The sequence below is a fragment of the Macaca fascicularis genome, chromosome 16 (assembly GCF_037993035.2).
Source record: "Macaca fascicularis isolate 582-1 chromosome 16, T2T-MFA8v1.1".
NCBI lineage: Eukaryota > Metazoa > Chordata > Mammalia > Primates > Cercopithecidae > Macaca > Macaca fascicularis.
Genome location: NC_088390.1, coordinates 2,291,435 through 2,315,504, shown reverse-complemented (window position 1 = coordinate 2,315,504; position 24,070 = coordinate 2,291,435). Strand labels below are relative to the sequence as shown.

Genomic DNA, 24,070 nt, shown 5'->3' with positions numbered 1-24,070 from the left:
CTAGCCCAACCCTAGGGATATATATGGGCATTCATCAGACTAGGGCCAGTTTCCTAGGTCTAGCCCCAAAGTGGGTGGACTCTGGGAATCTAGATGCTGTTTTCCTACCCACTGTGTAACGGTGAATGCTTTCAGGGAGTGGTGTCTTGCGGTTTCTAGCCTGTGGAAGCCTGCATGAGGCCGAGAGCAGCCCAGGAAGATGCTGTGCACTTAGTGCTTGTCTCACTTGAGGCGCTGGATGCAGGTTGCCGTGGTTACTTGGATAAATAACAGTTTTCTTTACCCTATTGAAAGATTGCAGAGAGCATGTTTTACTTGTAGCCGTGTGCTCCATCATACCTAGTACACAGTCTGGCACATTCTACACGCTCACTATATGCTTGAGGTACCACTGAGCCATGGAGAAGGGCAGGCCTTCCAGGAGGTGCTCCAGGTAACATGGCCAGTCAGAGGTCTGACCCCCTCGATTGTTTGTGAAATCTCCATCTGCTTGATTACGGCAGAACAGTTACTGGTTAACACACCACATCAGATGGACCAGACACATAAGCAGGCAGTGTTATTTCAAGCCTTTCTTTAGGAGGGGATTAGGGGATGGGGAGTCGAGGTGACATAACCATCACAAAGGACAGAGCAGTCATGAAGCTGCCTTCTAGCTGCTGCCTGGGAGGTGGCTGAGCACTTTCAGATCTATACCCAAGAGACTCCAGCTGTTGCTACCTTGCCTGGTCTCCAGACCTTATTGCAGGAGCCTTTAGAAAAGGAGCCAACCTGGAGTCCACCAAGACCACAGATCCCATTGTTCTTAAGCAGTCCATTCTCCCCTCTGAGCCCTAGCCCCCCATCTGGAACTCTGAGAGACAGTCTAGCCTGAGATTGCCGTTTGTCATAAATATAGAACTAGGCTCGCTGAAAGAAACCTCCCCTGTCTTGTCTCTGTCCAAGCTCATGAGAGTGTCTTATTGTAGCCTGTGCTTCACAAAATGCCAGTCTCTTGGAGCCAGGACACCCCACTTCATCCCTTCCAGCCTTCTGAGTGCAGGTAACTTCTGCTCAGTTGATGAGGGGGCACTAATGTTTATTCGGTGTCGGTTGCCAGGATGTGGCCTCCACTTGTCCTCTCCCAGCTCCCTCTGTTCTGGACTTACTCCCTTCTTCCCAGCTCTGTTGCTAGTTAGAGGCAGGGTGTTGTCTGGGCGTGGCAATGGCCTGGACTGAGCTGGGCGGTACTGACAGTGCTGCTGCCTGTGGGGAGGGTGAAGGGGAGAAGTTGCTAACTTTTCTTGACAACTTACATATCTTCCCCTTTCCTGCTTTCCATCCTCCCTCTTCTTGGCTCTTGGATACTTGTTTTCTTTCTAACAGAGGTTTAGGGCCTTAACAGGACAGGAATGATGAGACTGGTCTATTCTACTCACATGGATTGTTACCACTTCCTTAACTGCCTGCCACAGTTGAGTTGGAAAGTCAGAGGGTGACATCTGGGACCAGTGGGCATCTGCAAGGATGGTGGGAAAGCCACAATCAAAGAATGACTACCCTGATGCTCTTCGTTTGTTGGGCCCTTCTGAGCAGCAGCCTGTTCCTTCTTATGCCCAGTACTTTCAGAAGTGATTTGGGGCTGGCTTTGTGTACTCCAGTCATACTTGCTCCTGGGGCAAAGATGGTAAGGAATCACTGTGGTTGGGTAATGTCTCTTGGAGTAACAGTTTCAGTGAGGCCCCACTGACAAGACTGGTGAGCTGATGAGAGGGCTCCCCTTGGCTATTGAGGTTAAAATACAGGCAGGGACAGAGATCAGACATTTAGCTGATTATCCTTTTAGCACTTGGAGATTCTGAGAGTTCTCCTGTAATAGAGAGGGAATTAACAGATTAGCTGCTGCCAGAGCTAGTGAGCCTGGCCCCTGATTCTGTCTCCTGTGGGTATGTGGAGTCTCCTCGGAGGCTGTGTGGTCGACTGCTGCCTTCTGTGTGTCACCAGCTCCTCTCGAGTTCAGATGACGTGGCTTTCGGAGAAGGCCACTGATGAAGAGTAGGTACAGGCAGGCTTTTGGGAGTATGTCACATAGCTGCCACCAAAGAGTAATTCTGCCCACCAACAAGGTGGCTCCTTTCAGTGACCTGGAGCCAGAAGGAAGTTAGTTAGCCAGGCTGAAAAAGTAACGGAAAGAGGGTACTGGGATTGGGAGCCAGATTTATTTTTTAGCGCTAGGGGAAGGAATTTGTGAAAACAAAAGCCAACACTGATTAAGTGCTTATTATGTGCCAAGCACTGTTCTGCATAAAATTAACTCATTCCATGAAAGTAGATTGTGTCATGTGTGTTTTCTTAGGAGGAGGGTCATGGAGAAGGTAAGGATGGGACTAAAGTTTGGTGATTCAAGAAGATCATTTTTAAATGTGTATTTTTCCAATCTTAATTGATGACTATGCTCCTGTTAGTTACACACTAGAGAGACTGAGTTACTTAAATCTGACTTCTTGTTACGATAGCTTTACATTATCAGTAGGTAGCTAAAGGCAGAGACCATGCAGCTCCAGCTCAGACTGCCCTTCTTGAGGTAACTGTTGTTGTGATGTAGAATTGACAGAGGTGACCCTTATCAGATTATTGAACACATATCCATATGCCAGACCTCGTGGTAAGTGCTTCACATGAGTCTGTACTTGGCCTTATGACCACTCTGAGAGGGGAATATTACTATCCCTAGTCTTCAGTGAGGAAAAGGAAGGTCGGTAACATGGCCAGTGATGTGCATCTTGTAAGGCAGGGAAAAGTAGCCCTTGTCCCCCTGGGGTGCTGAGAGTTTCATTTGCTTCTCCTCAGACTGCTTCTCAGAGGAGTGCCGCTCTGTGATCCAGGAACAAGCTGCAGCTCTGGGCTTGGCCATGTTTTCTCTACTGGTCCGCCGCTGCACCTACTTACTTAAGGAGTCCGCCAAAGGTAAGCAGGAGGAGTCCCCGGCCTGGTGGGCTTTCCAGTTGCCTGACCTTGTCAGACCTCACAGTGCCTTGCTGCTTTCTCGGTGTCTTCTCCCTGTAGTCTCCATTCTTCCTTTTACCTACATGCCCCTCTTCCTTTTGCCTGCCTAACTAGTCCCATTTCCTTTTACAGTCTGATTGCCTCTAAGGCCCTCTTCTTTTTGTAGACTCTTTCCTCCCTTTTTTCTTCTTTAGTAGTTAGAATTTTCACTGTACCTATAAGCTGCTGCATGTTCCTGCATCTTCAGGAAACCAGAAAAGTTAGTTTCCATAATCGATGTTGTGTTTTCCCCTTTATCTTTGTGTGGTACCTGGTGAGTTCTGTAACCACCGTGGACCGGCCGTCATGGGAGACTCACTTGACCAGATAGAGCAGGTGCTATTCTTAGCCCTTAGGTTGAGACAGCATCCCATATCCTTTAAGGCTGCCCTTAGAAGTCCAAGCCTGATTGCCATAGCAGTAGAAGATAGGGCTGAAGGTTACACCTTTCTTTTCTGCTCCTAGATCAATATTAGTGACTTAATCAGACCTCACTGTCGCCTCATGCCACACTAGCCTTGTGAATGCCTCCAGCTACGGAGGCTGCTTTTTTTTTTTAGGGACAGAAAGGCAACTTTTTATTTTGAAATAAGTTCAGATTTACAGAACAGTAGCAAGAATAGTGCAGACAACTCATATACCCACCAGCCAGATTCCCCAGTTAACATTTTACCATGTGGCCTTACGTTCGTCTTCCCATACACACATACTTAAGGTTATTATTTTTCTTCTGAACAATTTGACTTTAAATTAGAGTTGCTGGCCCTTTACCCCCCAAATACTTGACTCTGTATTCCTAATAATAAGGATATTCTCTTAATGACAATTATCAAAATCAGAAGTCAACATTGATAAAATACTATTACTGCATTCACAGACCTTATTTAGTTTGTGCCAGTTGCCCTAATTTCTCTACAGCAAGGGGAAAACAAAGTTGTTGTCTTCTCTGGGATCCAGTGCAGGAGCACACATTGCATTTAGATGTCATCGTGTCTCTTTGGTTGTCCTTTAATTTGGGATGGTTTTTCGATCTTCTTTTGTCCTACATGTCCTTGTCTTTTTTTTTTTTTTTTTTTTTTTTTTTGAGACAGAGTCTCGCTCTGTCGCCCAGGCTGGAGTGCAGTGGCGTGATCTCGGCTCCCTGCAAGCTCCGCCTCCCGGGTTCACACCATTCTCCTGCCTCAGCCTCCTGAGTAGCTGGGACTGCAGGCGCCCGCCACTGCGCCCAGCTAATTTTTTGTATTTTTAGTAGAGACGAAGTTTCACGGTGTTAGCCAGGATGGTCTCGATCTCCTGACCTTGTGATCTGCCCACCTCGGCCTCCCAAAGTGCTGGGATTACAGGCGTGAGCCACCGCACCTGGCCTGCCTTGTTATTTTTGAAGAATGTAAATCATTTGTACAGTGTCCCACAGTTTGGGTTTGTCTGATGTTTCCTTGTGATTAAATTCAGGTCATGCAGTTTTGGCAAGAACTCTGGTGCCATCTTGGTACTGTGCTGAAGGAAGGCTGGCAGGGCGGGCTGGAGGCCAAAGGAGAGGCTTCGGCCAAGCCACAGGTGAAGCAGAAGCAGTGGTGTCCAGGGGCAGACCCAGTACACTGGTTCTCTGTTTGTCCTACTTTTCAGAATCCTCTTAGGTGCTGGCGCTTCTCCTCGCTTCCGGGCCCATCTTTCCTGTGGACTTGGTCTCCCTTCCCTAAGAGCTTGCTGCCGTCCCAGCGCCCCAGGCCTCACTCGGGGGCTACAGCAGACATAGGCCCAGTTCTCACCCTTTGCCTCTGCAGCTCAGCTGTCCTCTCCTGAGGACCAGGAGGACCAAGATGACATCAAGGTGTCTTCCTTTGTCCCGGACCTGAAGGAGCTGCTCCCTAGTGTCAAAGTCTGGTCAGATTGGATGCTCGGCTACCCAGACACCTGGAATCCTCCTCCCACATCCCTGGATCTGCCTTCGCAGTGAGTTGACCTGCCCATTGCTTTAGCACCACTGGCCTGGGCCTGCCCGTGTTCCTACATCTCCCCTCTTCATCCTGCTCTGTTTCTTTCTGCCCACAGCTTGCTTCTCTGTTTCTTCTTTACTTGAACTTTTTTTGAACACCTTCCCTGTCCTCTGATGTTTTCGATTATTTTTTCCTGTTCTCCAGGCTTCTTCCCTCTCCTCTCACACTCACTCTTTCCTCTCACTCTCCATTTTATTTGTTCTTGCTCTCCCTCCCTCATCCTCACTCCATATTGTGCATACTCACCATCTCTGCAGCTGCCTCTGGAGTCTGGATCTGTGTGGATATGTGTGAGACTTTGTTTCTTTCTCTTACTAGCTTTTCTGTGCATCTTGCTTTTTTTTTTTTTGAGATAGGGTCTCACTTTGTCACCCAGACTGGATGCAGTGGCACGATCTCAGCTCACTGCAACCTCCACCTCCCAGCTCATGTGATCCTCCTGCTTCGGCCTCCTGAGTAGCTGGTACCACAGGTGCACACCACCACGCCTGGCTCATTTTTTGTATTTTTTGGTAGAGAAAAACATGTATTTTTTGCCATGTTGCCCAGGCTGATCTTAAAATCTTGAGCTCAGGTGATCCACCTGCCTCGGCCTCCCACAGTGCTGGGATGACAGGCATGACCCACCACACCCGGCCTTCTCTGCATCTTTAAGGCTCTTGCACTGCTACTTGTGCTGCCTTCTGCACTTTGTCTCCTGGCATGGCAGCATGTGGGGAGGCTGAGTGCAGGCACATTTCTCCTCCATTCACTCATGCCCTGTCTTCTCACCATGCCCCTGCCCTCTCACCATGCCCCTGCCCTTGCCCCCTGTATTCTCACCATGCCCCTGCCATTGCCCCATCTTCTCACCATGGCCCTGCCATTGCCCCATCTTCTCACCATGCCTCTGCCCTCGTCTCCGTCCTCTCACCATGCCCTTGCCCTCGTCTCCGTCTTCTCACCATGCCCCTGCCCTCGTCCCATCTTCTCACCATGCCTGTGCCCTCACCCCCTGTCTTCTCACCATGCCCCTGCCCTCGTCCCGTCTTCTCACCATGCCCCTGCCCTCGTCTCCGTCTTCTCACCATGCCCCTGCCCTCGCCCCATCTTCTCACCATGCCCCTGCCCTCGCCCCGTCTTCTCACCATGCCCCTGCCCTCGTCTCCATCTTCTCACCATGCCCATGCCCTCATCCCGTCTTCTCACCATGCCTGTGCCCTCATCTCCGTCTTCTCACTATGCCCCTGCCCTCGTCCCGTCTTCTCACCATGCCCCTGCCCTCACCCCCTGTCTTTGTGTGTCACTGTGGCGTCTCTCAGAGCATTTGTGTGTGGGACAGAGCATTTGTGTATTGGGGGCGGGGGGCAGGTGTTGGAGTCTGTGTGTCTGCCTGGGTGTATTTACGTAGATCAGTTTATGTGTTTGTATGCCTTTTTCTTTTTTTTAGTTGTGGAGATAAATATATATAACATTTGCCATGTTAACCATTTCTAAGTTCAGTGACATAAATTACATTTACAGAGTGTTGTGCAACCCCGTATGGTTACTTCTTTTATCTTTGTCTGTATCTGTGTCTGGGTTGTGTCCGACTCTGTGCTTGTCTAGGTCCATTTGTCTGTGTGTCTGTAAGTCTGTGTGTGTCTTAGTGTCTGTGTCTGAGTGCAGAGTTCTGTGTGTCTGCCTCTGGGGGCCTGTCTGGGGGTCTTTCGGTGTGCCTATCCATGTCTGTCTGTGTTTACGTGTCCATGTGCATCCATCCAACTGTGGCCACGTGTGTTACCGTATGTGTTCATGTGGGATGTCCATATCTGTGTCTGTATTTGTGTCTATACCTGTTTGTGTCTGTATATCCTTGAGTATATATGTCTCTGTATGGGGTTCATGTGTCCCCATGGAGGTCTCTTTCTGTGTTTCCATGTCTCTGTGTCCGCATCTATAGCTGTGTGTTTTTTTTTTGAGATGGAGTCCCGCTCTGTCGCCCAGGCTGGAGTGCAGTGGCACAATCTTGGCTCACTGCGACCTCTGTTTCCTGGGTTCAAGCTATTCTCCTACCTCAGCCTCCCGTGTCGCTGGGATTACAGGCATCTGCCACCATGCCCGGCTAGTTTTTGTATTTTTAATAGAGACGGGGTTTCACCACATTGGCCAGGCTGGTCTCAAGCTCCTGACCTCGGCGATCCACTCACCTCGGCCTCCCAAAGTGCTGGGATTATAGGCGTGAACCACCGTGCCCAGCCTTTTTTTTTTTTGAGACGGAGTTTTGCTCTTGTTGCCCAGGCTGGAGTATAATGGCGTGACCTCAGCTTACTGCAACCTTGGCCTCCCATGTTTAAGCAATTCTCCTGCCTCAGCCTCCCAAGTAGCTGGGACTACAGGCATGTACCACCATACCCAGCTAATTTTGTGTTTTTAGTAGAGATAAGATTTGACCATGTTGGCCAGGCTGGTCTGAAACTCCTGACCTCAGGTGATCCACCCACCTTGGCCTCCCAAAGTGCTGGGATTGCAGGTGTGAGCCACCGCGTCTGGCCTTTTTTTTCTTTTTTTTTTTTTTTCCTTTCCCAGACAGAGTCTTGCTCTGTTGCCCAGGTTCGAGTGCAGTGGCATGATCTCGGCCCACTGCAACCTCCGCCTCCTGGGTTCAAGCAATTCTCCCACCTCAGCCTCCCGAGTAGCTGGGCTTATAGGTGTGAGCCACCAGGTCTGGCTAATTTCTTTGGGTTTAGTAGAGATGGGGTTTCACCATGTTGGTCAGGCTGGTCTCAAAACTCCTGCCCTCCAGTGATCCACCCACCTCTGTCTCTAAAAGTGCTGGGATTACAGGCATGAGCCAGCATGTCCAACCTGTGTCTTTCTGATTCTGAGTCCATGTCAGTCTGAGTCTGCTTTGGTCCCATTCATGTCTGTGTCTGTGTCTGTGAGTATATGTTCCTGAATGTCTGTGTTCATGTCCATGTTTGTGTGTAACTGTGTCTCTGTGTGCCAGTCTGGATCTCTCTGTTAGAGGGGGGATTTCTGTGTATGTGGGTCTTCTTGTGTCTGCCTGCCTTGCCTTTTACCTGCCTCCCTGTCTGTCTGTCTATCCTCACCTGTCTCTGCCTGCCTGCCTCTGCGTTTCTCCTTGCCTCTGCTTTTGTCTGCCTCTGCTGTGTGTGTGTGTGTGTGTGCGCGCGCGCGCGTGCGCCTGTATCAGGGATCAGCATACCATGGCCCACAAGCTAATAATGGTTTACATTTTTATATGGTTAAACAAAAAATCAAACGAGTACCATTTCATGACTCATGAAAATTGTATAAAAGTCAGATTTTAGTGTCCATAAAGTTGATTGGAATATAACCATGCTTATTTGTTTACACTGTGTCTATGGCTGATTTCACATTACAGAGCAGAGTTGAGTAGTTGCCACAGGCTGTGTGGTTCACACGGCCTAGGATATTTGCAATCCAGCTCATTACAGAAAAAGCTTGCTGACTTCAATCTCTGTCCATGTTCCATCTGTCACATTCTTCTTTGTGTTAGTGTCACTATGTGTGTTCATGTTTGTACAATTGTATCTTCATGTACGTGTGTGTAGGCTCCATCTCTGTTCAGCCCTGTTGACTGTTCATCTCTCCCTCCTGCTCACTTTAATTTTTCCCTCCCTCCCTCCCTTCTTTCTTCTTTCTTTCTTCTTCCTTCTTCCCTCCCTTCCTGCCTTTCTACCTTCCTTTCCCAGGGTCTCGCTCTGTCACCCAGGCTGGAGTGCATTGGCACAATCACAGCTCGCTGCAGCCTCGACCTCCTGGGCTCAGGTGATTCTCCCACCTCAGTCTGTCAAGTAGCTGGGACTACAGGCGTGCACCACCACACCTAGCTAATTTTTTGTATTTTTAAAATAGAAATGGGTCTTTGCCATGTTGCCCAAGCTGGCCTTGATCTCCTGGACTAAAGCAGTCTGCCTCGGCCTGCCACAGTGCTGGGCCTCTCTTTCTTATCTCTACTCTTCCTTGGTGTCTCTGTTTTTCTCCGTTTCACCCCCACCATTTCTCGTTTCCCTCTTCCTTTTCTTCCCCTACGCCGCATTCTCTGAGTGTGGTCTTCGGCTGGTGCTTTGTACCAAAGCTCCTTCATGCTCTGTGTTATGCATTTATGTGTGTTTCAGAACAAGCATCTCCAGTGTTCTTCTCTGGAGAGAAGTAATGCTGGAGGATAGATTATGGAGACCCTGGCTACTGTGGAGGGCACTTTTGGGGAGTAGGGAGGGGAGCTTGTCTGACCTGGGGACCAGCTATGTGAGTCTCCTAGAGTCATGGGTGACCTCCAGAGGGAAGGTAAAGCAGAGATTTCTGGGCAACAGTTTCTGTGTAGACTGTGTAGTCTGATTCTTCCTCCTTTCTTTCTCAGTTTTTTCCCTGTCCTTGCCTCAGGATGCACCTCTGGACTGTTATTAATCTCAGTCTCCCCATGCCCTTCCCACCTCTAGCTCTGTCACTGTGTGGTCGGCACTCACAGCATCGGACAGTTCTCTGTATCCTATCTGTGGGCCCTCCTAGGTTTCCAAAATGCACTCCAGGCTGAAGCCTTGGAGCTCCAAGCTGTGCAGCTGGGGCCACAGAAAGGAACTGATGGATCTGCTGGCTAGGGGACAGCTGTTTCTCAGCAGTGATCCCCAAAGAGTTAACATCTACAGCCTCAAACTTTTCAGGCTATTAATCTCTAATGAGGACTAGGCAGTTGGCAGTTTTGGGAAGAAAATGCCAAGAAAGGACTCAGTTCTCCAAGTATCTAAGCCACTGCTTCTGAGCATGCACAAGGGTCACTGAGTGTCCCTTCCTTACTCTCAGGGTAGGGAGGCAGACCATCTGTCCCTGGAGCCTGGGCCTTCCCTGGGTCACCTCACCTCATAACCACCGGTCGCTTAGATAGGATTCACACAGCCCCTGTTTACCCAGATCCCGGGCCACAGGTCTGCTAGCTCTCTCACGCAGCATGTCTCCCTTCATCCCTCCTCCCTCTCTCACTCCTTTTTGGCTTTTGTTTGGCTGAGGAAATGGAAAGCTCACACAGGAAGTGCTGGGTCTCATTTGCTTGAGATGCTGAGTCTGTTTTCTCTTTGGATGCTGCAGCAAATGGCTCGTTGCCGGCTCTGAGCTGCTGCCCATCTTTGGGCAAGGGCTCAATCTACAGGCAGGCACGTGGTCCAAGCTACAGCCATCCCCGGCTGGGCTTCACATTCTGGGCTACAGAGAGGCAGAGGGGGTTGGGACATTTGAGTCATATTTGCTTAGTCTTCTCAGACTTCTTCACGAGGAGAGCAAATCTGACCAAATAGTATATTGAATTTAATTGCCCAGCAAATACATTACTGTAGCTGTGGATACCACTTGCTCTCTCGTGAAGCCAGACTGGGCTAGAGAGATCAGTGTAATAGAGAAAAACGTCTCCTCCTGTGCTCTCTTTCTCTCTCTCTGCAGTTAGGATCAGCAGCTGGTTATCTCTGGAATGCAAGTTTAAGCATGAAAGAGAGGCTTTGCTATCCTGGGGCCTGACCCCAAGGCATGGCTATTTAAGGATTGGTGCCCCTGTTCAACAGAGCAAACCTGGCCTGACTACCACGGAGGGTAGTCCCACCTCAGAGCCTTCAGATCAGAGGACTGGAAAATGGAATCAGAATTGCACCTTCCTCCTTTTGTTTCCCATATTCTCATGTAGCTTCCTAATACTCACTGAGTAAATACTCTGAGAGATTGGCAAGGGTATGGTGCTTCTGTGGGTTTCAAACTTTATCTTGTGCCCACCGACCTTATAGATTGAAGAGGCTTTTCTTGTAAGGTCATAGAGAGTAACACACCCCAGTGGTTCTGTAGATGCCGAAACTGTGACCCCCCGACGCTTGTAAAGTCCTTCTTGATGCTCTTCGTTTTGAAGGGTTTGGAAATGCTCTCGAGGGAGCAGGAAGGAAATGGCTGCTGTTTAGTGCCCTTTCTTGGCATGCTTTCATTGGTCTTTGCCTGCGTTTCTTCTTTGCAAAGATACATTTCTCTGATCCTAAGATAAGGTGACCAGAGAGCCTGTTTTTCCTACAAAGAGGAAGTCCCCTTTGCTTTTCCTCCAGAAACCCCACTTGCAAATGGTCCCTCTGACACGTGGGACCCTTCTTTCATCTCTCTTCCTTCGTTCCCTCCCTGTCTTTAATTGTTACCTTCTTTCCTTATGCAGTTAGAGAATCATTGCACAGCATCTTCCCCTCTCTGAGGGGAATTCCAGGCTTCATCATTAGTTTCCTTGGTTCTCTCCTCTTCCTTCCAGTCAAGTCCACAGTAGCAGGCACATGTGAAACACTTAGGGTGGTGATGAGAGTATTGCTGGCACTGCAGAGTGAGGAGGGCAGGATTGCTGGGCATGGGGGCCTTCCCTCACTGTGGCACTTATTAGATCTGTGTGCCAGAGCCAGCATGTATGGAAGCAAGTTGATTTCCCATTTGTACCCGTTAGGGATTGTAACAGAATGGCTTCGTAATCCCAGGAGTTTGTTGGGATAGAGGATTATAGCAGGATGTGGAGAGTGGTCTGGGGCCACTGTGAAAGTTGGTGTATTTAGAACAGACTGCTGTGTTTGGAGGGCCCATCTACTTGCCCCATCTGGTAGCAGAGTTTGTGTTCCCTTCCACACCAAGCCTCTGGTGAGAAGGGAGAGGCAGCTGCGCCCCTACTTCGGCAAGTGAGCACAAGCAAAGTCGTGCTAGAGAGTAGTAGAGCTACAGGCTTCATGAACCTGAGCATAGTGACCCCTTGCATCCCAGGACCTTTGGCAAGGCTAGGGCAGTGGGACAGCCTACCTCATTTCAGTCTCTGCCGAGGCCAAATCTTCACTTATCCTGATCTCTAGTTCTCAGTAAGTGAAAGAGTCAGGGGACTTTGAGAACATCCAAACCTAGCCCAGCTGTGGCAGTTGGTTTATTGCTTTCAGCTGGTACTTGAACCCAGGTCCTAGTCTTGGAGGCTTTCCCAGGTTTAATCCCCAGAGCTTTCTCTGCAGCTGTATGACACTGCGCTGACCCCGAATGAGGATAGGAAAATAGAACCAGTGCCAAGCCAGAGTCTCTTTTTCATTTGGAGTCTGGCTGTCTGCCCATGACCAGGGTTACATAATGGGAAACATAGCTGGGGCTCTGGAGAGCCCGCGTTTCACCAGGCTGCCCAGACCTTCGCATTCTGATGCTATATATCTTCCTAATTGTAGCTCGGATGCATTTATCACACTGTTGGATTGGAGTACTGTTTAAAAAAAAAAAAACTCTAGAAATTCTTGTCCTTGCTGCTTTTCCATGGTTCGTCTTCCATAGTCTACAGAGCACAGTGGAGAAGGGTCGTCGGGAGCCCTCTGAGGTATTGTCACGTAGGGAGAAAGAGGGAGACGTAGGGCATATGCAGTAAGCTGACTTCCTCAGGGAGCTTCCGTGTGTTGACTCTGTAGATGAGATAGAAATTCTCAAGTTAAAAACAACTAGTTCACTCACCTTCATAGGGCAGCTCTGAAATAAGAACTAATCCCAAGCCTAATCGGCACCCCTTCAAGGACGCTTAGTACGTCTTCCCAAAAGGGCATTTTAGGAGGTCACTGAGTAATAGTCCATCAGCACTTCCCTGAAGGAAGTGGTGGTGACTGTGGGAAGCCCCTTTGCTACCCTGGCTCCCCACCCAGTCTCCCTGGCTCCGGGTTGGGGCGTTAGCACTGCAGCCTGGCACCAGGGGGTTCCTCTTCCTCCGAATGCTGAGTGGGGCACACGTGATCTCTCCCACGGCAGGAGCCCCTGTCCCCTCCCCACGCCTCCCATAGGACTCCTTGTGAGAGGAAGGGGTGTTGGCCTAAGGCTCCAGTCTGACCCCAGCAGGGTACAGCAGCTGACCCCAGGGAGAGTACTTTCCAGCTCTGGGCTGAGGTTATTTGGGTCCAATGTGTGCTAAGCTAAGAAGACGTGTTGGAGTGGTTACAGCTAAAAGTTTAGAGAGGCAGGAACCGTGAGAATCCGCACCAGGGAGGCCGCCGAGGGCTCCCCTCATGCCGTGGAGATGTCAAGATCCCCTAGGGGCTGCTCTTTCCCAAACATACAGTGCTGATGGGTTTAACACACCACAATGATACGACTGAGGCTGTACATACGAGTGTAGCTTTGGAGAACTGAAATAAAATAAGGCACTGACCCCATACATGTTGGGGGCAGTGGATGGTAGAGGTGCTCTGATACTTGAGAAATCCTGGAATGAGGTTACTGTGACCTATTGCTGGTCATAGGGTTCCAGCTGCCCTGCTTAGAACGTGGAGAGGTTTATATTCTTGCAGTAGGGCAGGATGACTAAGCTTCAGAATTTGACTTGCCCTTTTGGGAAAAATTGATTTAGGGTGAGTACTCTCCCAAAGGCCCAAGTTGACTTGTTGGTATAAACGAGAAAGATAGAAGGGATTATCTTCACCTAAGTCTTATACTCTGTAGTGGTCGGTCACCCAGTAAACATCTTATTCTTAGAGGATGGTATCTTGCTGCTCATATCTTAACTCCTGGAATGGTGACCTTTGATACCTTTGTCTCTTCTTTGTATCATGTGGCATCTAGATGACACATTGTTGCTAGAAATCTCCAGGAGCTGCATAGAATTCTCCCCATCTCCACCCCAACCCCGGGCCTATTGAGCTACCTAGCACTGAGGTACCAGAATCAAATCCTTAGCCCGCTGCAGACAGAGTTGGCATGACATCTTGACTTTCCAAGAGGCGTGCTGAGCCATTTCAAGCCCAGGTATTATTCTTAAAACTCTGCCAGACTTACTGGATTCAAGTCCATTTCTGCTGTTAGCTGCTGACTTCCCGCAGTTTTCTCCAGTGGAGTGAGAAGTTCTCCACGGCAACAGTGGTCTCATGTTAGCCTCTGACCCCTGTGTGGAGAGTTGTAGGCCAGGATGTAATGGCCCACAGGGAAACAGTTTGAAAAAGCAGATACTGCATGTCTTAGGTGTGGCTCTCTTGTTACAGCCGTTTGTCTGTCTTTGTCTGTACCACACAGGTATCCTCTTTTTCGGCTTCCTTGTGCCTAGCTTCTGTGCCATCTTGGCTGTGTTTCCAGATCTCCTCACTCCGGGAACCAGAAGACCCAACTTGTTTCCCATCTGTGCTGCTTCTCTGATCTTCCATCGCTCTGAAACACAATGCACGGCTTCTTCTCACTCAGCTCTTTCCGGGTTTGTTCTGCAGCTGTGGAGTTTGAGTGCTAGTGTTTAAACAAGCTGGTATTACACAGGAAATGGCCACCTCCACAGGCCCCAGCAGGCTTGTAACGTGGGGTCATTGTACTTGATATTAATCACCAGTCAGCTTGTTCCCCCAGTAAAATATGAAGGAGGGTATGAGTGCTTCGTCCTCCTTAGACTTGCCAGAAAGATGGACTGAGTCTTGGTCAGGCGTTAGTGCTCCGCTCTTTTCAGACTCTCTCCTCCTCTCAGTCCTGCCCCAGTGGAGCTTTCAGAAAAAGTCCTGCCTGACCCCTTCCCTGTGAAGCTGGCAGAGTCCCTTTCTGAGCTCTGGGCAAGAAGGTAGATTACTGTAGTTAACGTGTCTCAACTGGCATTCCTTAATCTGTCAGGGGATGCTGCAGTTGGATAACCTCTCCTGTGAGAAAAGCCACATTTTAGGAACACAGAAGCCCATGGCCCGTCTGAGAGCAGGGCTTCTCAGTTGCCTGGACTTCAGCTACCTTTCTATGGCTATTTGCAGAACTCACCTCAGCCTGAAGGGTTAATCTGATTCCCCGAGTCCATATCCCCCAAACAACCAGCCAGGAGTGTGTGTTGGTTTGTTTCTGTGAAATGTGTTTCCCCAGTCACCTGGGCTGGCCTGGGCTGCATTGTATCGGCCAGCAGCTGCACTGCACTCAAACTGACAGATACATTAAACCTTGGAATTCTGAGGCAATAAAAAGTAAATTAACTCTTATTTTTTTCCTTTCCTGGTGGACTAAGTGAATGCATGTCTGTAGGGAAGCAAGTGAGCCTTGGTTCTGAGTGCATACTTGTAACTAGTCACTGCTGGTTTGTCCCAAACTAGGATCTGGCTTTCAGACTCCAGCCAGGGGTCTGCTGTCCTGGTGTGTGGTGTGTTCTGTGGGGTTGGGCCAGTGGGTCACCTTGCAACTGCTGATCCCTGCTCACTAATCACATCACAGCTGCTGAGAGACTCCCTGGCCATCATTCTGGGAGCCATAAACAGGCTCATTGGACCCAGTTTCATATTCTCTGGCTGCCTTGTGTCTGTCTGGGGAAGAATCCGCCCTAACTTTAGTGGGATATTGTGGGCTCTGGGAATTTCCCCAAAATGTACATTGAACCAGAACAAACCAGAAGGACCTGCCTGAGCCCACAGCACTCTAGAGGGTCCGTTTAGAATCAAAAGTTGTTTGAGATTATTTGGGAAACCTTTTGGGAAGTTATTTCCCAAGCATTTCCAAAAGAGTGGCAGCTCTTTACAGATCCTCACCCCACCCGAATTTGACTTTTGGCTCCTTGGCCCAGGCCAACCTTGAATCCATAGGGTCGAAGGACTGCTGTCGGGTGAAGGTTAGAAGGTGCTCCTGGTTGGGATGAGGAATTAAAGCAGGAAAACGTTAAACTTTTCTCCTTCTACAGACAGGAAATCCTATGTTCACCCACAGAACTGACCTCCCAGCCCAGAGGCCTGATTGGGGTAAGCTGAGGTGATGTTGCCCAGCTTCCAGGAATTACCTCATCCTTTTACAAATACCTTAACTTTTGAGTTCAGACATCTCACCTGGTTTTTCAAAGCACCTCTTCCTTTGAGTTTCCTGACACTCCCTCACTCCTGTAGAGAGTCACTGTGTAGCCCGTGGGTCTCTGGGTAGTTGTGTTCATGTCTGTGGTGTTTGATGAAAGGAGATAACTGATGACATGAATGTGAACTGAGTTTGGGTGATCCCCCTGAAACACCAGAAGAAGGCAGCTACTCACAACCAGAGTACAAGACCAATCGGAATTAACCAGAGCAGAAATGACCTCTCATTGAAGACTTTGTGTATTTCCTGGGTTCTGCACAGTCTAGCTTGGCTCTTGGACCACTTTTATTTATATTTCTGAGTTGGGAACTCTGGGCACTCCCTACGTCTTTTGGCATCAGCTGCTGTCTTACAAATCAACATTGAGGTAGGGATTCTCAGCCACCTTATTTTTGCAGTGAGTCTTAAGGTTTTGGTACAAGGTGGGTGGTAATGGGCAAAAAGGCATATGTGGGCAGGGGTCCCTAGTGGTGGCCAACAGTCTCTGGGAGGAGTCAGTTTTGGTTTATCTGAGCCTTAGGGGACAGGAGAGCATGGTAATGAGAACCACATGGTACCACATATTTCTTCATCTTGGATCCAAGATGGTAGGGGTGGGAGGATGAGAGAGGGATGTGGGGCCTCCCACTGTGGCAGCCGTGGGTAATTTTCGGCCGCCTCTCTCTGGCTGGGGATGCTGCTGCCCACACCACCCCCAACCCCCAGCTATGTCCTGCAGCAGCCTTGACCTGCACAGCACCAACCAGGGCCCCCAAGCCAAAAATTCAGCTGGGAGACTTTTCACCTTCTTCCTTCTCACTGTCGTCTTTCCTGTTTATTTTCCAAATTGCTGCTCTGCAGCCGAGCAGTGCCTGTTGGCCAAAGCTCACCAGTGCTGTGGGATCAGACTCAGGCAGTGGGCTCAAGTGGCCAGCAGGGCACTGGGGGAGGAAGCGGGGAACTGGAAGAGCCTCCCTGTGCGTCTCCCATGGGCAGCACTAACCTCGGAGGCGGCCCTGAGCAGTCCTATCACATCCGGTGCTTGTCTCTGCAGCCGGGACCGGAGGATAAACTATCAGGGCTGTGGGGCAGTGCATCATTCCTCTTATTATTTTCTTCTCTGCAGATGGGGTCGTGGAAAGTTCAGTTCCTTTTAACCCTCGAAGTTCTGTTTATTCTACAGCTGGTAGCCTGAATGCCGCGTTTCCCATTACATCACAAAGGAGCTCAGGCAGATCTCTGCACAGAAACGTGTTGCAACTGTTTATTTTTTTCCATATTTAAACATTTCTGACAGCCAAACCCGGCTGAGCCAAAAGATGGAGCTTTGTGAATGAGTCTGGTTGTCGGTGTCTGCGCTGAGAGAGGCTTTCAAAAACTCGTCCCTCCGGTGATTCTTCCCAAACATGTTCTTTTTCCTGGGTAAAGCCTGTGAAGCGAGTTACTTCTGCAGTACACGTGTGTTGATTATGTGCCGTTGTGTGATTAATGGGGCTGTGTTCTGCCTGGTTCCCAGGACACTCTTGAAAACAAGATGTTTCATTTCATTGCCTTTTCCTAGTGCAATGATTACAGTAAATAAACCAGTGCAGCCTCCTTCCACCTGGAGCCAGTCAGGGAGTTCCCATCCCTCTGCTCCACTTTCTTCCCCACTGTCACCTTCAGTGGCATGTGCCTCGAATGCTTCCTTTTCTGCCATCCCCCGAAGATTCTTAGTCTCCAAGAGAAACAAATTGCTTAGATCTGAGACCCCTCCCTAGTAGGACTCATAGGCAGTAACTCCACTGGGGAGATTCCAGGATGATTCTTCTTGGGTGTTTTTAGTGAGAGGGTCTCACTGTGTTGCCCAGTCTGGTCTTGAACTCCTGGCCTCAAGTGATCCTCCCTTCCCATGTTCCCAAAGTACTGGGATTACAGGGGTGGCCCACCACACCCAGCCCAGGATGATTCGTACAGCTCTCTTTACATACTGCCTCTTGCCACTCTAGCTCGTGAATCTAATTGTGAAGCTTGTCCTTGTAATTCTCCTATGGATCTCTCTTCTTTTAGAGTAAAACTCAGCATCCATAGGACACTATCTGTTCCAGACTCCTAGTTAGGTGCTTCCCTGGAGAAGAAAGCCACGTCTGTAGCCTTGGCTGGCCTTATGTCTTTACCACAATTTGGAGTATCCCTGGGTAGGCAGAAAAAAAAAAAAAAGCCTTATGGATCCTCAACACCCACCAAAGCAGGACTCTGGCCCACAGTCGATTTTTGACAAGTGATGGTGACAGAGAAATGAACCTCTTTTTTTATAATTCTACCCTGAAATTTTAATTAGGGAGAGCCAGACTTCGCAGTTTCAAGGTTTCTTCTCAGGTTCAACCAGGACCTGGTGATACACAGTTAAGCCAGCCGTCCCAGTTTGCCCAGGACTGGGGGGTCTCTGGGGATGTTCAGTGCTAAAACCGGGACAGTCCCACACAAACCAGAATGGTTGGTCACCCTGTATCTAACCTTCCACACATGAGAGAAAGGAGAGGCATGGAATGACTGAGACAGCGCTAATGAAGTGTGTAAGAGGCTTTACCTTCCTGTGAGGATCTTGATGGGCCAGGAATGAAGTTTTTGTTTGTTTGATTGATTGATTGATTGATTGATTGATTGCCTGATTGCCTGCCTATGTGTAGGGAAGAGATTTCTAAAGCATTGTAGGAGGAAAACCTGCATGACTCTTGCTGTATTGTGACTAGACCCGCCATGGCTGTGGCTGGGGGAGGAGAGGCTGGTGCTCAGTATGGCATATACTTGGCTGGACAGCGGTGGGGAATTCTGGGAGCAGCCTCAGGCACTGGCTGTCTAGAGTGTTTGAGTGAGCGTCTCAGGCACACTGTCTGGAAAGATGACAGGGCCCTGCATTAGGCAACTGATTCTCTAAATTCTTTTTCCTCTCTGGTGAGGATTACAAACTCCCCCTAATCAATTTCCACTTTGTGTAGCTCCACATACACATACCTTAGATTGCTGCCTTGGGCACAGTTTTGTTTCCTCCCATTTGGGGTATGATTTCCTGGCAGATGCCAGCCTAGACAACATTTGCTGCAAGTACTTCCCTACTCGCAAGTACTGAGAATTCTTTTTTTTACTGGCTCCTCTTTAGAGCTGCTCTTTTCTTACCTTATTTCTCACAGTGTTGCTGTGGATGTGTGGTCGACGCTGGCTGATTTCTGTAACATACTGACTGCAGTGAATCAGTCTGAGGTGCCACTGTACAAGGACCCGGATGATGACCTCACCCTTCTTATCCTGGAAGAGGATCGGCTTCTCTCGGGCTTTGTCCCCTTGCTGGCTGCCCCTCAGGACCCCTGCTACGTGGAGAAAACCTCGGATAAGGTCAGCCCCAGGCCAAACATCCCTCCCCATTTGCCCCTCCTCTTAATTCTCCAGACTTTTTTATTCTTGGGAAGTTTTCTGTGCAAATGGAACATGATTAAGTCATTGAGAAGGGTGTTAAGGGAAAATATCGACCTTTTAGCCGCTGACATCCAGCTCTGTGTCCTGAAAAAAAAAAGCCCTCTCGACTTCCTTTGGTGTGTGTGTGTGCTCGCTGGCATGTTGTATATACGATCATTTCCTCACTTGTTTAAATAGTGCAGCTTGTGTTGGCAGTGCTCTCACTCAGCTCCAAATGGTTTGCATCATGCTCAAAGCACCCTCCTTTCTCCCCCCTTCCTCCCCCCCCCGCCCGCCCCACCACAAAACTCTGCACTAGGAAAACAGCCAGGGCTTTTTCCCTTCTCTAAGGAGGAGAGTGATAAATAGGTGACTAGAGAGAAGCAGACACCATGTGTTCACTTAGAAAAAAAACTTGTAGGAATATGAAGCATTCCCCGCTGCCTGGTTTCTATTTTCCTTCCTCTGAGGACTGTGTTTTAACCTGAACGTTTTTCTTGCCTGTCTGTTTATAGAAAACAAAGCCGATTCCCTGTTGCTGATGGGGACTGTGGAGCTCTTAGTCTCTGCTTAACAGTTGGGTTTTCAGCCAGGTAAAGAGTAGGGCAGTCCAGTCGGCCTCACCTTTCCCACGTGTAATAACAGTTACTAGGCTAGGGACATAGTAGCCACCGAGCTCGGGAGCGAAGTGCTGTGTGGAGGCAGGAAGACCCTGTGACTGACTTCTCTGCAGAGCAGTGAGCATCACGTCCCTTGAGGGACAGGCCTTCAGGGAGGTTCCGCAAATGTCTTCTCAGGAGAAAGTCTTTTGACCTAGATGAAGTATATACTAGGGACATAGGGAGATGTTAAAAAAAAAAAAAAAAAAGTAAAAGTTCCAAACATGAACCACAAATATGAGAGGCTTTATATAGAATATAAAGTCTTGGCCTGTTGCAGTGGCTCACACCTTTCATCCCAGCACTTTGAGAGGCGGAGACGGGAGGATCGCTTGAGCCCAGGAGTTTGAGACCATCCCAGGCAACATGAGAAGCCTGTCTCTAAAAACAAACAAACAAACAAACAGACTGTTTTTAGTATAAAAGAGTATTTGTTCACCGTAGGAAATTTGGAAAACACACGCAAATAAAAAGAAGAAAAATTATCCGTAATCCTTCTTTCTACCCAGAAGTAAGAGCAGTTATTTTGCGATCATATATAATCATATTTAATTTCTAGTATACACACACACACACTCTTTTCAGTAAAACTGGAGGTTATATTAATATTAATATATACTATTTGTTTTTCTTTCTTTTTTTTTTTTTAGATAGGGTCTCACTCTGTTGCCCAGGCTGGAGTGTGGTGGCACAATCTCAGCTCGCTGCAACCTCCGCCTCCCAGGCTCAAGCAGTCCTCCTACCTCAGCCTCCCGCATAGCTAGGACTGCAGGCACCCACCTCCATACCTAGCTAATACTTGTATTTTTGAATAGAGATGGGGTTCACCATGTTGCCAGGCTGGTCTCTAACTCCTGAGCTCAAGCGATTTACCTGCCTCAGCCTCCCAGAGTGCTAGGATTATAGGTGTGAGCTAACGTGCCCAGCTGTATATACTATTTGTAATCTGCTTTTTTCCTCATGTTTTTAATATATTCTTATATGGAATCATTTTTTATAGTTACCCAGAATTCTTTTATATTCCAAGATTTCTTTAACCCATCTTTGCTTTATTGAATCAAGAGAATGTTCCCAATTTTTTTACAGTTATAAACAGTGAATCAGTTTCTTGTAGCAGAAGTTGAGCATATATTCCCTTTGGTTAAATTGCTGTAAGTAGATTAAGGTTCTGGACATTGATATATCAAAAACTCATATTCTTTGGATGCATTTAATGGCTACTGTATCTTGGGAATCAGAGAACCCTTCTTTCCCAAGAGGAATACTTATTTTATGCCTTTCCAACAAAAACTTAGAGTGAAATTCTGCTGTTCTAGTCTCAGAATGGGCAGATAATGGGGATTTGTAGTACGTGAGGCTGCGGACAGCTAACAAGTTGTTTTGTACGTGTGGGAGATGTTCAGTTAGAAGAGAGGCTGGATGATGTGGCTTGGGCCGGAGGATCCTCATACTCTTCTTTTGTGATCACAAGGTGGTCTTGATTCCAGAGGATGCTTTTGGGAGTTGGCTATTGAAGCTGTCTTTTAGTGTGGGACAGGTGCCGAGTAGAAGAGTACTAACCAGCTTCAGACTCTTCCCACGCCCCATCTACATCAGCTCTCCTAGCTCTAGTGTCAGATACCACGTATGTGTTCTGGCTCGAGGAGAGCACACAGCCAGCACACCAGCCCTCAGCCTATGTAGTGATCCACAGGCTACCTAGGCGGCAGTTGCGGCTCAGTGAGAATGTAGTGATCCACAGGCTACCTAGGCGGCAGTTGCGGCTCAGTGAGACTAAGGTAGGTCTCCACTTCAGGGACTGTGAAACAGGTATGTCAAATCTGACATGTCCAAATCCAAACTCCTGAATCCTGCCCCACCCGCTACCCACCATCCTGGTCTTCCTTTACCCTTTCACATCTTGGTAAATGGCAGCTTTGATTTTTGGGCTGCTCATGTCAAAATGCTTGGGGTTATTCTTGGCACTTCTTTCTCACACTTCCATATCTAATCCACTGGCAGTTAATGTCTTCTTTACCTTCAAAACACGTACAGGTACAATTCTCTCTTCCCACTGCACCCCGGTTCAGTTCGCTGAAATGCCTTCTGACTGGTTGCTCTGGTTCCTTTCCCCTTCTACTCTTCAGTCTGTTTTTAAAATATCAGTAAAATCGTGTCATTTCTTAGTTCAAAACCTTCTGATGATTGCTCTTATCACTTAGAGTAGAGGCCAAAGTTTTAACAGGGGCCTACAGTGCCCTCCATTAGATCTAACCCCACCTCCATCCCACTCCCAAGCTCTCTGACCTCAGGTCCTCCTGCTGTCCTTCAACCCAGTGTGCTCTAGTCACACTGACATCCTTGTTGTTCCTCAAACAAACCAAGCACTCGTGCCTAAGGGTCTTCACAGCTGCTCTTTTCTTAACTGGGAACACGCTGTACTCGGCTGTGTGCCTCTCACACTCCCTTCTGTCACCTTGGTAAAGAGAGCTTCCCTGGCCACATAATATAATCATATAAAGTGGTACTCTGCTTTATTGTTCCCCATCCACGGCAGGGGAAAATCACGTCTCCTGAGTATCTATCATGTATCAGTTCCTGAGCTAGGTACTTCTGTACAGTATTTCATTAAGTTCTCTAAATAAGCCTGCCATGGAAGTATTATTACCCCTTTTTTTTTTTTAAGAGATGGGTCTTACTTTGTCACCCAGGCTGGAGTCAGTGGCATTATCATAACTCACTGCCACCTCAGATTCCTGCGCACAAGCAGTCCTCCCGCCCTGGTGGGACCTCTGTCTCCCAGGTTCAAGCAATTCTGTTGCCTCAGGCTCCCAGGTAACTGGGATTACAGGCGCACCACCATGATGAGCTAAATTTTTTTTGAGTAGCTGGGACTACAGGCATGTGCCACCATGCCTGGCTGATTTAAAAAAAAAAAAAAAAAAAAAAGTTTTGACCAGGCGTGGTGCTCACGCCTGTAATCCCAGCACTTTGGGAGGCCAAGGCAGGTGGAGCACGAGGTCAGGAGTTTGAGACCAGCCTGGCCAACATTGTGAAACCCTTTCTCTACTAAAAATACAAAAATTAGCCAGGTGTGGTGGTGGACCATGTAATCCCAGCTACTTGGGAGGCTGAGACAGGAGAATTGCTTGAACCCAGGAAGCGGAGGTTGCAGTGAGCCAAGTTTATCCCACTGCACTCCAGCTTGGGTGGCAGAGCAAGACTCCATCTCAAAAAAAAAAATTTAAAAAAAAAAAACAAAACTTTTTTTTTTTTTTTTTGGAGACGGGACCTCACCATCTTGCCCAGGCTGATTGATCTCGAACTCCTAGGCTCCAGTGATCCTCCTGCCTCAGCCTCCTCAAGTGGTGGGATTGTAGGCGTGAGCCACCCCCTTCAAATTTTGTAAAAGAGGATACTAAAGCTCAAGAGAAAAGAATGATGGATAAGCTCATGTGGTTCATCTCCGTGGCCAACCTAGGAGATTAGCGTGGATGTGTCAGGGAATCTTTGGAACTCTTGACCTTTTAGAAATCTGCAAAAGGGGACCTAGCGTGGTGGCTCACGCCTGTAATCCCAACACTTTGGGAGGCTGAGGTGGGCAGATCACTTGAGGCTAGGAGTTTGAGACCAGCCTGGCCAACACAGTGAAACCCCGTCTCTACTAAATTAGCCAGGCATGGTGGTGGGTACCTGTAATCCCAGCTACTCGGGAGGCTGAGGCATGAGAATTGCTTGAGCCCAGGAGGCGGAGTTGCAGTGAGCTGAGATTGTGCCACTGCACACCAGCCTGGGTGACAGAGCGAGACTCTGTCTCAAAAAATATATAAATAAAAATTAAAAAAAAAAAAAGAAAAATCTGCAAAAGGGCCAGGCATGGTGGCTCACACCAGTAATCCCAATATTCTGGAAGGCCAAAGTGGGAGGAGCACTTGAGGTCAGGATCTCTAAACCAACCTGGGTGACATAGTGAGGCCCTGTTTTAAACAAGTTTAAATACACAAGTTTAAAAATAGCCAGGTGTGGTGGCAAGCACTTGTAGGCCCAGCTATTCAGGAGCCTGGGGCGGGAGAATTTTTTAAGTGCAGGGGTTCGAGGCTCATTATGATTGTGCCACTGCACTCCAGCCTGGGTCTCAGAACGAGACCCCGTCTGAAAAAAATAAAAAAGAAATTTGAAAAATATAAACATTTCCTC

At 48.5% G+C, this 24,070-nt stretch overlaps 1 protein-coding gene across 7 annotated transcripts in view; it reads left to right on the top strand.

Annotated features, from left to right (window-relative positions):
- Positions 1-24,070, top strand: part of SMG6 (SMG6 nonsense mediated mRNA decay factor) — a 243,592-nt gene that overhangs the window by 111,267 nt on the left and 108,255 nt on the right. For 5 of the 7 annotated variants that reach the window (XR_012425114.1, XM_005582468.5, XM_065532246.1 and 2 more), the window contains 3 exons: positions 2,830-2,946; positions 4,809-4,977; positions 18,974-19,175. Coding sequence is in view for 4 of the 7 variants with exons in the window: in XM_005582468.5 (XP_005582525.3) it covers positions 2,830-2,946; positions 4,809-4,977; positions 18,974-19,175 (488 nt within the window). In the remaining 3 variants the exon portion in view is untranslated. The remainder of the gene's footprint in view (positions 1-2,829; positions 2,947-4,808; positions 4,978-18,973; positions 19,176-24,070) is intronic. The other 2 variants (XR_012425112.1, XR_012425113.1) reach the window with 1 other exon arrangement.